Source organism: Acanthisitta chloris, unplaced genomic scaffold (genome assembly GCF_000695815.1).
Source record: "Acanthisitta chloris isolate BGI_N310 unplaced genomic scaffold, ASM69581v1 scaffold5648, whole genome shotgun sequence".
Lineage (NCBI taxonomy): Eukaryota > Metazoa > Chordata > Aves > Passeriformes > Acanthisittidae > Acanthisitta > Acanthisitta chloris.
Genome location: NW_008688562.1, coordinates 1974 through 13755, shown reverse-complemented (window position 1 = coordinate 13755; position 11782 = coordinate 1974). Strand labels below are relative to the sequence as shown.

Genomic DNA, 11782 nt, shown 5'->3' with positions numbered 1-11782 from the left:
GTCTTGTCAAGGGAAGAAGGAACTTCGCTGTGGACGGTAGAAGCGAGCGCAGACGGCGGGATGCTGTCAGTGAGGAAGGTGGTTTTGGCCGTTGCGGAGTAAAATCCGTCTCTGCGGGTTGGGGCCGTGACGAGGATGGAGAGGAGATGTAGTACATGCACACTTATTTGTTTTCTTGTACTGCTTCTTTTTCCAGGGAATGTCAGAGCGATATCTAAATGCAGAAAGTTGCTACATTGACATGAGAGGCTATATGTAATTGATTATCAATGCAGGTCGTACAGCAGCTCATGTAAACTGATGAAAAGTAATACTGTGCTCTCTTGCTGGCATAAAGTAATGTAAAATATGGAATTATGCAAAAACGGTACCTTTAACAGTTTGCTGGGGCTGTGGGGGGCTTATCTTTGCAGGCCCATGAGTCTAGTGTGTGTGGAAAAGTCCCTCGTGTTCAGAAGTAACACTCCATATCCTACAGGCACCGTTGTTGTCCCTGGTGGGCATGATCTGTTCTGTGTGCAGCTGAATGACTGTGAGTAACCTTTCTTTTCACACATTGCATTCACAGGTTGCTTCTGCCTAGGGAATCTTTGGTTTTAACTTACGTTTTCATTGTTACTAATGATTTTGGCTGTTACAATTCCAGAGTGACCATAGTGAATCGGGGTCTGATCACCAAAGACAAATAAGGAGAAAATATTATTGCACTCCTTTTAAGGGTAGGGTCTTTGGCTAAGCACAGATCAGGCTTTTTTTGCTTGTGTATCTGAGATACCTTACTTAGTTTGCTGCACTTAGAGCAGCAAATAAGGGTTGATGTTTGAAATATCCCACTGTTATCCTTTTCAAAAAGTGACTTCTTATTGTATCTTGGATTCTTTATTTTCTATGCTTATTTTTCACACTTCCTTCTCTACTGGCAATGATTTTTTTGTCTAGTAGTCATATACCCCCATAGAGTATGCTGTTAACACTCTTTTCTGTTTCTGCTTTCCACTTTGTGCTTCATTTGACTGATTTGGTGTCCAGCTCTCTGGCATTCATTGTAATTCACTAGGGTCTCACATTTGAACACTTACCATTTTCTCTGTGGAGTCATTTGTCTGGGAGTTTGGTCCCACAGTCCCACCTACTTCTGACCTAAATCATTGAGCATTTTAGGCTGGGAGGGGCTCACAGAGTTAATGGGTCCAACAACTTGTCAAAACAGTTAGCTTCATGTTATCTAGTCCTGCTTTCAGCTTTTTACAGATGTTGCCCGAATGTTCTGCATACAGGGGAAAGCAAAGAAACAATGAAAGCCTCACAATACACAGTGTGACAGGTAGTAGTCCATTCCAGTTTTCAGTAGATCTCAGAGTTAAAGATGAATTTTGGTGAGGGTTTAACCACAGCTGAAAGTGCTGGCAGACTCCTGGGCATTCCAGCTTGTAACTTGGAATCTAAATTTTACCCTTCTCCCACACCACCCACAGTATCATAAAAGTAGGATTAGAAGGATTCTGAATTTGTAATGTTACCTGCAAGAAGGATGGTCTTTATCCATACTGATGGCACCAGATTTCGGAGCCCGTATCTGTCACCTGATTAAGCCCACCAAACAAGTCTAAACATTTGTTTGTATGTCTATGTTAGGTGTAGCACACCTGGGAACAGAATTCTCTGCTCACGTGGCCTTTTCCTTTTCTGTGCTTGTTGGAAGAATGTCTGGGGAAGACTTTTTGATTTATAACCTTTCCTGGTAGAAGCAGCCTTCTCCCCATTGAGTTTCCCTAAGGAAATATAGAGCCACATATATTCTTATCAACTGATTGTGGAAGCAGCTTTTCCAGGATGGATGGTGCCATGAGCTACCACTGCCAGAAATATAATTCAGCCTGCTCCAGAGGGCCTGCTGGAAAAAGGGCAAGTGGGAACAGGCTCTTACCCTACTGAATTATTGTGACCAGTAACAGTGATGCATAGGTTGACTTGTCCTCATTGAAACCATTGCTAGCAGATTAAATTGTCTGAAATTCTTTTTTGCCTTTTTCTGGAAGAAAAAAATAGCATCTAAACTTAGCAGCTTGTACATCTTACTGCAGAAGGTCTTCCAGTTTTCAGGTATATTTTGCATTATGTAAAGTTGTTAATTTGTGTTAGCAAGAATTCAGCTTTGCAGCTACTTTCTTTTCAGTCCAGTGATTATACCCTCAAGTGATCAAGTGATTATTAAGCAAGCTGCATCTATTTTTGTGAACCTTGTAGAAGCTTAATATTTCTTTGACTTTTATCTCATTAGAAGAGTTAGTTGACTGCTTGATTAATATTTTAAAACTTCTGTTGCCATTTGCTCTGCTGTACTTCTGAGCATCTGCTGTGCCCTTGAATACCAGAATTACATTTGAAAACTTAAGTTCTTTTTTTTCTGGGTTTTTTTTTCCAAAAACACCTATCGGACGACCTAAATTCTTTTGGTGGTACTGTAATTGAGAATACCGCTGCTTGTTCCTGTTGTCAGTAAGATCAGTAGCCCTTGAAACTTGTAAGATATTTTATGTGAAAGCATGAAAAGGATTATTGTTCAAACTAGTGGATTGGGATGAGTCTACATAGCATGTCTTTAATAATGTGCCATTTTATGACAGTGCTTAAGCAGTGGTAATTTAATACATTATACTATTGTCACCATACCATGGAATACCACCAGGTCAGGAGAGCATCACTGTGGGATACTAATAGAAAGTCTGGTTTTTGGAATGCTTACTGTCTATTCTTCTATTTACTTTGAATTTTACCAACCTTAATCATTTTGAATCCATTTAATGTTACTTCTGGTAAACTCACAAATTGGTAGTGCTTTGTAAATGAAATGTCATGTGTGTCTAATTTGGACATCTCACAGAAATTACAGTACATATTAATATAGTTGTAAGCAGTTTTCATGCATTTAGGAAAGTCACTTTGTGTATTAACATGTTTCCCATGGACAGTACAAACTAGTATTCATTACATCATCCTGTTTGTACTAGCCTTGCACTAACACTTGTTAGAAGCGTTACTATGAATTAATTAATATAAGGCACTAGCTAGCTTATAGTTACTGAAGTTCTTGTTAAAAATATTGGCACAATATTTATCTTTTCTAGTAATTTGATATTGGCAGATTTCTTTTTTTTCTCTTTTCAAACTCTAGCAAAGCTGAACTATTTCCAGCAACCAAAGGATATCGAAGAGTCTGGTCTTGTGAAGTTCTTACAGAAGTATGGCAGACACTCTTTTTTAGCACCGTCACAAGTCCAGCCACCATTCTCTGCCTTTTACCGTGTGAGTTGAATCAAAATATAAAGCAGTTTTCAGATACACTTTTACTAAAGCTATCTGTAATGAGATCTAATGAGAACAGATTCAAAGATTCTTATATTTGTTCCTACAATGGATGTTATCACAGAACCTGTGCTGGAAGGGACCCACAAGGATCACCAGTCCAGCTCCTGCACAGACACCCCAGCTGTGCACCCTGTGCCTGAGCATTGGCCAAACACTTCTGGTGCTCTGTCAGCCTTATTAGCCCTCCTTTGGATGCTGTCCGGTAGATTTATATCTTCTTAATGTTGTGGTGCCCAAAACTGCCCCCAGGACTCAAGATGAGGCCGCACCAGTTCAGAGCAGAGTGGGATAATCCCCTCCCTCAGCAGGCTGGCGATGCTGGCCCTGATGCACCCCAGGACACAGTTGGTTCTCCTGGCTACCAGAGCACACTGTTGAACTGTTTATCTGTCAGTTCTTTGCTTATTATATAAAAAGTTTCTAAATAGTTTTCATGTATTTAAGAGGTTGGACAGCCTTTCAGACAAAACTGGGTGTATCACTTTGTGATTTCTCCAAATTGTCTTTTCAGGCTGGTGATCCAATCCTAATCTACTTTGATTCATCATCTGTACTGAGCACACTTAAACAGCCAGTAAAAATGGGAGCCAGTGGACTTTGTGTTGATGGAAATCCTGCCGGTTAGTAAAGGGGAAAGACTTTCTTAGAGTGGTTTGCTTCTGTTTTATCTGTTGTCATGTCTTTACTCAGGCTTTCTGGACAGTAAAAGTACAAGCTGTACTCGGATTTTTGCAAACTTCAGCAAGAGCTGCATGACTGACCCTGCCCTTGATGCTGCCTCCTACTACCGTGACTTCACTGTGCTAAAGGTGCATGTCATATTTCTTGATTTCATTCAGAGTCTTAGTTGCTTGACTTTCCACTGCCTTCCACTGCAACTTTAGCTAACTGGAAAACGGAAGGTCACCTGGTATGTCATCCCTGATCTCACAATTGCTGAGGCCTTCTTGCTGTGAAACCTGTTAAAAATGTCATGATTGGTGACAATTCAATTCAAACTGCTTTCCAATACATTTCAGTTATTAGCAAATTCTTAATGCATTTAATAGGTACTCCGTAGTTTTAATGGTTTAGCTAGAGCTGTCATGCATTTTAAACAGACTATTTATCAAAGGCTTCCTATCTGTTCCATCAACTTGATCAACTAAGCAGTGCGCGTTCTCAGTAAAGAGCGAAGATTTGTTTTATACAATATGTTATCCCTAAAATCATACTGTAGGCCACTTCCCTATATTAGGTAAATTTACATTCATAGGTTGATATGGAATTCAATTTCCCCACTATTTACCCTGACAATTTCAAAATAGCTACTTTACTTCCCTGGGTCCATCATGCTGGTCTGACTGAATGTGAATGTGAAAATATATCCTCTCACCTTCTTGAGTTTCTCTGGTGTTCCAAAGAAAACAACATTGTAAATATTAACACCTTATTGAGGCTGATGACTCAGCCTTGTATTAGAAATCTAAATCTACATAACTGTAGTAGAGAGTATTCTGTTGATAAGATTTAATTCATGTTGTCAGAGCTTTCTTTGTCACTGTGGCCAGAACTCAGTTTTCCTTAACTGGAGGCTGCAATAATTACTTTATTGCAGAAGGAGGAGTTCCTGGAAAGGATCAGAGACGTGATACTTCAAAGTATCTGCATTCTGCAGGATATTAGCCAGGCCAAGATTAAATTTGTCTTCTGATGTTTTAAAATGCATTCTGTGGATTATGTCTGTGATTTATAGTTTACCAGCTGATGGCAGGTTTTACACGTGAAATAAACAAAGTAATTTTTGTCAGTATAATATCTGGGCTCTATTTAGTGAGGATTTCATTACTTTAGGCACTTGCAAACTCAGAAATTGACTTGTTTTTTTTTGTTGTTTTATAATGGTTTGTTTGTTTTCCCCAGGTCCCAGTTAATGAAACAATTGTGCAGTCCATGAAGGTCAGTCTCTATTGCCAATGACAATAATTTCTACTTCTGAAATAAAACATATCTGGCATCTTAAGTATTCATAGTTATCCTGGGGGTTGGGAACTTGGGAGAATGGGAATGTGCTGTGTTTGAGACAAGGTGTATTTTTTGACAAAAATGTGATAATATGGAAAAAAACAGGGATATAGGGAAGGATGTACTTTGAAATGAATAGACATAGATAGGGCTAGAGTCAAGGAGGTACTGTGTTTCCTTGGGAAAAAATTGGGCTTCTGGAGCAGGGTGATGTGCCCACAGTTCACAGGTACAGCAGGGAGGTGAGTCTGACTTGGATGGAAAAGCAGTGGAAAAGAGTAAAAAGTGCACGCTCCTTGTAAATAATTGCTAGTGGTTAATATGCTTCCTGTCTCCAGGTACGGGTCACTGCCGTCGCACCGCCCGAAGCTCCCCACATGACAGACAACACATGTACCAATGTTGTTTCTGAGGTATATGAACCTTCTTCCCTTTGAGCCACTCAACATGAACTTGAAGTCATTGCCCTGTTACCTTACTCTGCCTCTGATTATTCTCTGAATTGGACTTTCAGGTTATCTATGAGATAGAGTTCAGTGGCACAAGTGGAATTCAGAGTGTTTCTGTCCAGTTCAAAGTGATCAACGTCTCTGGGAGCTCTGGATCCTCTCTGCAGCAGCGATTCACATTGCACTTTTGGGTCAGTGCCCCCATCCTCCCTGAGCTTTTACCAAGTTTGTAGTTCATGACCCATTTTTGGACAGATGAGATGTGAAAAGATTAGAGCAGTGTCACTTTGGTATAGTAGTAACAGAACCCTGGGGTGCAGGTAGTGATTAAGGGCAGGAGAGGATGCGTTTGTGGTCTCAAGTAAACTATGATAGTCTTACATGGCACAAATTTCAAGGGGCTGATTACTTTTATCTGACCATTTTTGCTATTGTTTTGATTTGGTTTAGTTTTGGTATTTTTTGGTGGGGATAGAAGGGAAGGGGATGAGTTAAGAGTCACCAGCATGGTCATATGAAGGAAAGGGTTGAAGCTAGTGCTGCATCTGAGGTGTTCAGTGTTTGTGAACAAAGTTGCTAAATTTATTCTAGGTACTTGTTTAATTTTGCCTGTGCAGTGGGAAGGAGAGTTACTTTGGAGGGGGTGGAAATCTGGGAAATACTGATGTGTGTTAAGTTCACGTAAATCTTGTCCCGTAGAGGCAATATAAAGTTCGATAGGTGGTGACCTCAGGGGCTGATAAGTGTGCAGTGCAACCTTGTTGAAACTATCCCCAGAAGCTCTCCCCATAAAACAATTTAGAAGTGGAATCTGCCACTAAGAATTGGGGTCAAGGCAGGGTTTGTTCTGCAGTTCATCTGTTGAATTGCTCCGACCGGTACGTTCAGTTCCTCAGAGACAAATGCTGAGCAATAGGGATCCATTCTCTCAGGAGCTGTCCTGGTAGTGTCCACATCTCAGGGAAGTAGCATTTAGTTTTTTTACCTCCTGGACTTCAAATGAAGTTGCTGGGTAAGAAACGAATAACAGGAGTTTTAGTAGTGCATAATATTCAGTCATTCAAAAAATGGGTTATGTTTACACTTTTGAGATTGTGAATTTGATTTTTGGAGACAGATGGATGTCTTTGCTGCTAGTATTTTCCTCTTTTTCTATTTATTCCCTTTGCATCTTTGTAGACCAGGACCCTTTCTCATGCATTGCCTAGAAGTGGAAACCCTGGCTATATCAATGGAGCACCGCTGTTGATTGCCAGCAATGGTGCCATGCAGCATGTATCCTTTTCCTGCTGTCAGTTTTTGTTTATCACTGGGTTTATTGACTTCTGGTGCTTTGCTGTCTGGACTGTGAGATTCTGCCTTTACCTATGAGGGTGTCCTGGGTTGCAGTGTGGGGGTAGCCAATGGTATGTATTCTATTGTCGTCTCCACAAGGGTTAAAGCAAGTGGGGCAGTGATCGTTATCTCCTCCTGGTCCCTGATGGCTCCCCCCCACGGGGCTGTGTCTGTTTAATGGGCTGTCTGGGACTCAGGCATGCATAGAGTTACGTTGGCCCATTGTGAGATGCCTCACCTCGGGGTGAGGGGAAGCTGAGCATTCCTACCTGGGGTGAGGAGCCAAGCATTCCCACAGAGATATAAGCTGGGGTTTGAACCAGCACAGGCACCTTTTTTTACCTGCTGGATCCCCAGAGGACAAGGGGCTGCTGCTGAAACCTTCGGGAGAGGATCGGATCTGCGGGACCACTGCTCCCACAGACCCATCACTCCAGGAGGACTGCAGCCACCATTTAATCGGACTACAACTACACCCTGACTGACAGGGTGTCGGGTTACTTGCTGACTGTCAGTGGTTTCTTTTGGGTTGTTAATTTGTACTGTTATATTTGTTGTTGTTTTGTTTGTGTTACATATTAAATTGTACTTCTGACGCAGAGCCTCTCACAGGTTTGCTTTCAAACCAGCACAGAGGGCACATCTCAGTATTGCATGGCAGCCATCAGCAGGCCTTTTGGCCACAACTGAACTGTAGTCCTCTGATAGGAATAAGGAGGAATGTGGGGTGAGTGTATTGTTAAATACAAGAGGAGTGTCCTGTATTGTCGATTTATGCTTTTGTTTGGCTTCTTGACATGCAGTCTGTCAGATGAGCATTTTATGGAGTGAAAGTGATGGAAGTTGCTCACAGTTCCTCAGACACATGGTACAGTTTGGAAGGAATACGAGAACAGGCTGCAAACTCAGGTAACAACACGCTGTGCAGTCATCCCTCCTGACACAGTTGGGAGGTGTGGACTCAGTGCATTTGTGGATAGTCTCTCCTGCAGTGCTGTGGAGCCTAGGTCCTTCCTCGAGGTCACCAATGGGTTTCTGCAGGTCTTTCGTAGACTTGTAAGAGAACTTTACTATCAGAGAGGTGGTGGACTGCTAGGATAATCTGAACATTGTGAGAGTGTTCTGGGACATTGTGAGGCTGTAGTCTGGCAATATGGCTTGGGCAAGAGTAGCTACTATATTTGAGAAGCGAATTACAAAAGAGTCTTTAATAGTGAGTTTTGATGATTTGGATCATTCTTTTGACAGGGCAGGTGCAGGACCACTGATGTGATAAGATGGCTAAAGAGCTGTCAGGTTTCCTTATTATTATCAGGTTTCCTTATTATTATCAGGTTTCCTTATTTATTATTACCGTGCCATGTTTTTCTCCCTTCTTGTTGCAGAGAGAATTGAGACTGCATCCATTCGATACTAATACATGTTGAGTCGTTACAAGAGAAGAAGAAATACTCACTGTTAAGGATGTTGATGGGGCGGGGTATTTTTGTCCTGGAAATCACTTTGTCAAAGCTGTTATTTTCTCATTTTCAGCCTGTCCCCAATACTGGAAGACAGTAACTGTAGTTACATCCAAAAGAAGTTATACAAGGCTTTTCAGGGGATGAACAGAGCAGAGGACCTTGCTGTAACTGGCAGTGCTTATTCAGCCCAGACAGAAGAGTGGACAGCCATTCTGATTCAGAACTGCAGTGTGCAGGTAATATGAATTCAAAAAGACCAGCTGTGAACATTTTTCCTTTCATATCTTTGTATTGCCTCAGTGAGGCATGAGCATCTGGACTTTGTTTCTGTGATGATCCTCTGACTCTCAGGAGTCAATACCTGTAAGCAGTCATTATTATTAGGGTACTTCCTAAACCAAAAAGACCCAGTCAAACTCTGATGGATTTCCTATCTCTTGAATCCTGTTCCTGCTATTTAAATAGACAAAAAGAGTTTAATACTGAGTCCAGTGTCGTATTACATAATTTTCTGGCAGCCTTTTAGAACTAATAGTACCTGGTTACTTCCTATTAATTTGATGTTTTATTATTATCCTTTCTGATTTCCCAGTTCCTAGAGATATTTCTATATTACCTAATATAGCTAAAACTTTGCAACCCAAGTACTTGTATTTTAATAATTATTAATCTATTGGGATGCAATATCCAAGTGGTAGAGCTGAGACAAATTCTGTTGGAAATGAGGTGACAGTGAGATGGATATAGCTCCAAAATGGGTGATTGGCCTGACCAGAAGTTATGGAGTTAGCACTGAAGCGTCTGATTCGGGTTCTGTGACCTATACTATCCATACTATTAGACTTTGACTGTAACGCTCGTTTTTCACTTTCAAAATGCTATATTAAGTTCATTGGGGTATATTTTATTTTCAGGCTGTGAATTGCACTTCCTGTTGCATGATTCCTGTTACCCTGGAGATACAGATATTTTGGACTAAAGTGGGCCTCCTGTCCAACCCACAGGCTCAAATACTGGGTGCACGGTACTTTTACCAGTGTCACCCCCTGAAGGTATGGAATTAAAACTTCTCACAGACAGAGGTAATTAAATGGGATTTACAGGTTACTTAAGAACCAAAGAATCAAATGGTCTTGAAACTTAGTTGAGATTTATTGAACTTTGGCAATGGTCTGGCTGCAATGGCAAGAGTTTGTATTTAACAGCTCCTTAGAGAAAGGCTGTTTTGTGGTCTTTTCAGTTCTGTCCTCAGTTGCACAGTTGGAAAAGGTACCTTCTTTCCAACCTTTTGTGCCACTTAAGAACTCTAAATTCTGCTTGGTATAAAGCTGTAGTGACAAATTTTTAGTAACTCCATTTTTATTTACTTGTCTCTTAAAGCCTTGATATGAAATTTGAGTTGACTTATATTTCACGGACTCCACAGAATGCTGATAATCTGTGCAAGAAGATATTTCTGTTCATCTAGAAGTTCTGAAATCACCAGCAGGTAGCTGAGGAAGAGACGGATGCCGATCTGTAGAATTAGTGGGGAAGGCTCTGCTCCAGAAAGAGGGCATTCAAGGCCAGGTTGAATGAGGCTCTGAACAACCTGGTGTAGTTGAAGATGTCCCTGCTCATTGCACGGGGCTTGAACTAGGTGACCTTTAAAGATTCCTTCCAACCCAAATCTTTCTATGATTTTGTGATGTCAGCAGTAAGGTGGAGCTAACAGGTCTGCAAAGGAGAATGAATAGTCTTTTTCAAGCATGTGTTAGTGGATCCCATTTTGGTGCATTTTGTTTCCTGACATTGCATAGTCTTTTGGGCAGCATGTATATTTCAAGGCTTATACTTCTCTATGGGAGCGTTAGGGGGAGCAGCTGACACCTGCCCATGGCATTATTGTGGCAGTGAGGTATGACATGGAAAGTGTCTGTCTGCTCTGTTAATACTCTTTGAACTTCAGACTCAGTCTAAATGAGATTTTACATTACTTGTTTGGATGTGTGTCATGGTACCTCTTCATCCTGCCTTCTTGCAAAATACATGAAGAGAACATGATAGGAAGATGTTGACTTTGTAAAACTTGTGTTGCCCTGAGGCAAACTGACACCCCCACCGCACAAAAATATTTTCTAAATCTGAGCTGTTACATGGCTTCATTCTATAAACCATAAAGCTAGCTCTCCCTCTGCTCTCATCACTAACTAGCTATGTCTTTCCTCTGAGTATAAGGCTTACTCTAGCAGAGCTTGAGTCGCTGGTGCCATTTCAGGGATCTGTAACATACAATGCACAGTAGCTACTGACCTTTCCTGTGCCCTCGATTTACCTGCTAAGTATCAATTTGGGGAAAGAGGGGTTACTCCACTGAAAACTCAGGATACTTAACTGCTACCATCCTAAACACATCTTGCTTGCCAGTCCTCTACAGTGGGTCTCCATTAGAAAATTGAGGAGGGATAGATCTTCTGTATTAAACTCCCTGTGCTTTCCTTCTTATTGCAGTTCCTAAGGACAAGCGCACTACCTGTGACAACTGTCGTGACCTTCACTGACGTGACGGATTGGCCAGAACCTCCACGAGGCCAGCCCCAAATGCACTGGAAACTCCCATTTGACATCTTTTTCCCAGTTAAGGTGGCACTGAAGTTAGAAAGAAGCTATAGAGGTGATCTGGCTGGCTATTTTTTGTTGATTCTAATAATGTCTAGTATTCTCTGCTTTTGAAAATAGACGAGGCCTGTACTTGGAAGTTCAGTAAGTGAATTGATGCGTTCAGAATACGATACAGATCATAGGCTTTTCTCCTCAGGTTCTTATATTGTGCCTATGATATTTATGTGCCTTCTGTTCCTGGATTAAGCCATGTGGCCAGCTTCTGTCCTGTGTCCTCTCACACCCCTCTTCTCTGTATGTACCATCTGTGAATGTCACTGCAGTGAAACACTTGAGAAATGGAGGGGTCGAGAGACGTTGCATTAATAAGGGACAAGGAGGGGGACATCAAAACGATTATTCTGTGTTCCCAGAGACCAAGAGTGTTCTCTAAACCTAGGAGTGTGGAGAAAGGAGCGAAGTTCAATCCAAGCATTTTGGAGCTGCATTCAGTTACCTCTCTGTTGGACAAGCACCTGATTTTTCTATATGGATCTAGCTGAACATTTAAAATACAGGAGC

At 41.4% G+C, this 11782-nt stretch overlaps 1 protein-coding gene across 1 annotated transcript; it reads left to right on the top strand.

The window, feature by feature from the left end:
- The first annotated feature begins 417 nt into the window (after positions 1-417).
- Positions 418-11332, top strand: TCTN3 (tectonic family member 3). The gene is made up of 12 exons (XM_009081056.1): positions 418-532; positions 3176-3306; positions 3881-3989; positions 4060-4178; positions 5272-5307; positions 5712-5786; positions 5888-6013; positions 7002-7097; positions 7969-8066; positions 8691-8856; positions 9535-9672; positions 11111-11332. Exons 1-12 carry the CDS (start codon positions 418-420, stop codon positions 11330-11332), a joined length of 1431 nt encoding a protein of 476 aa, XP_009079304.1.
- Positions 11333-11782: the final 450 nt, after the last annotated feature.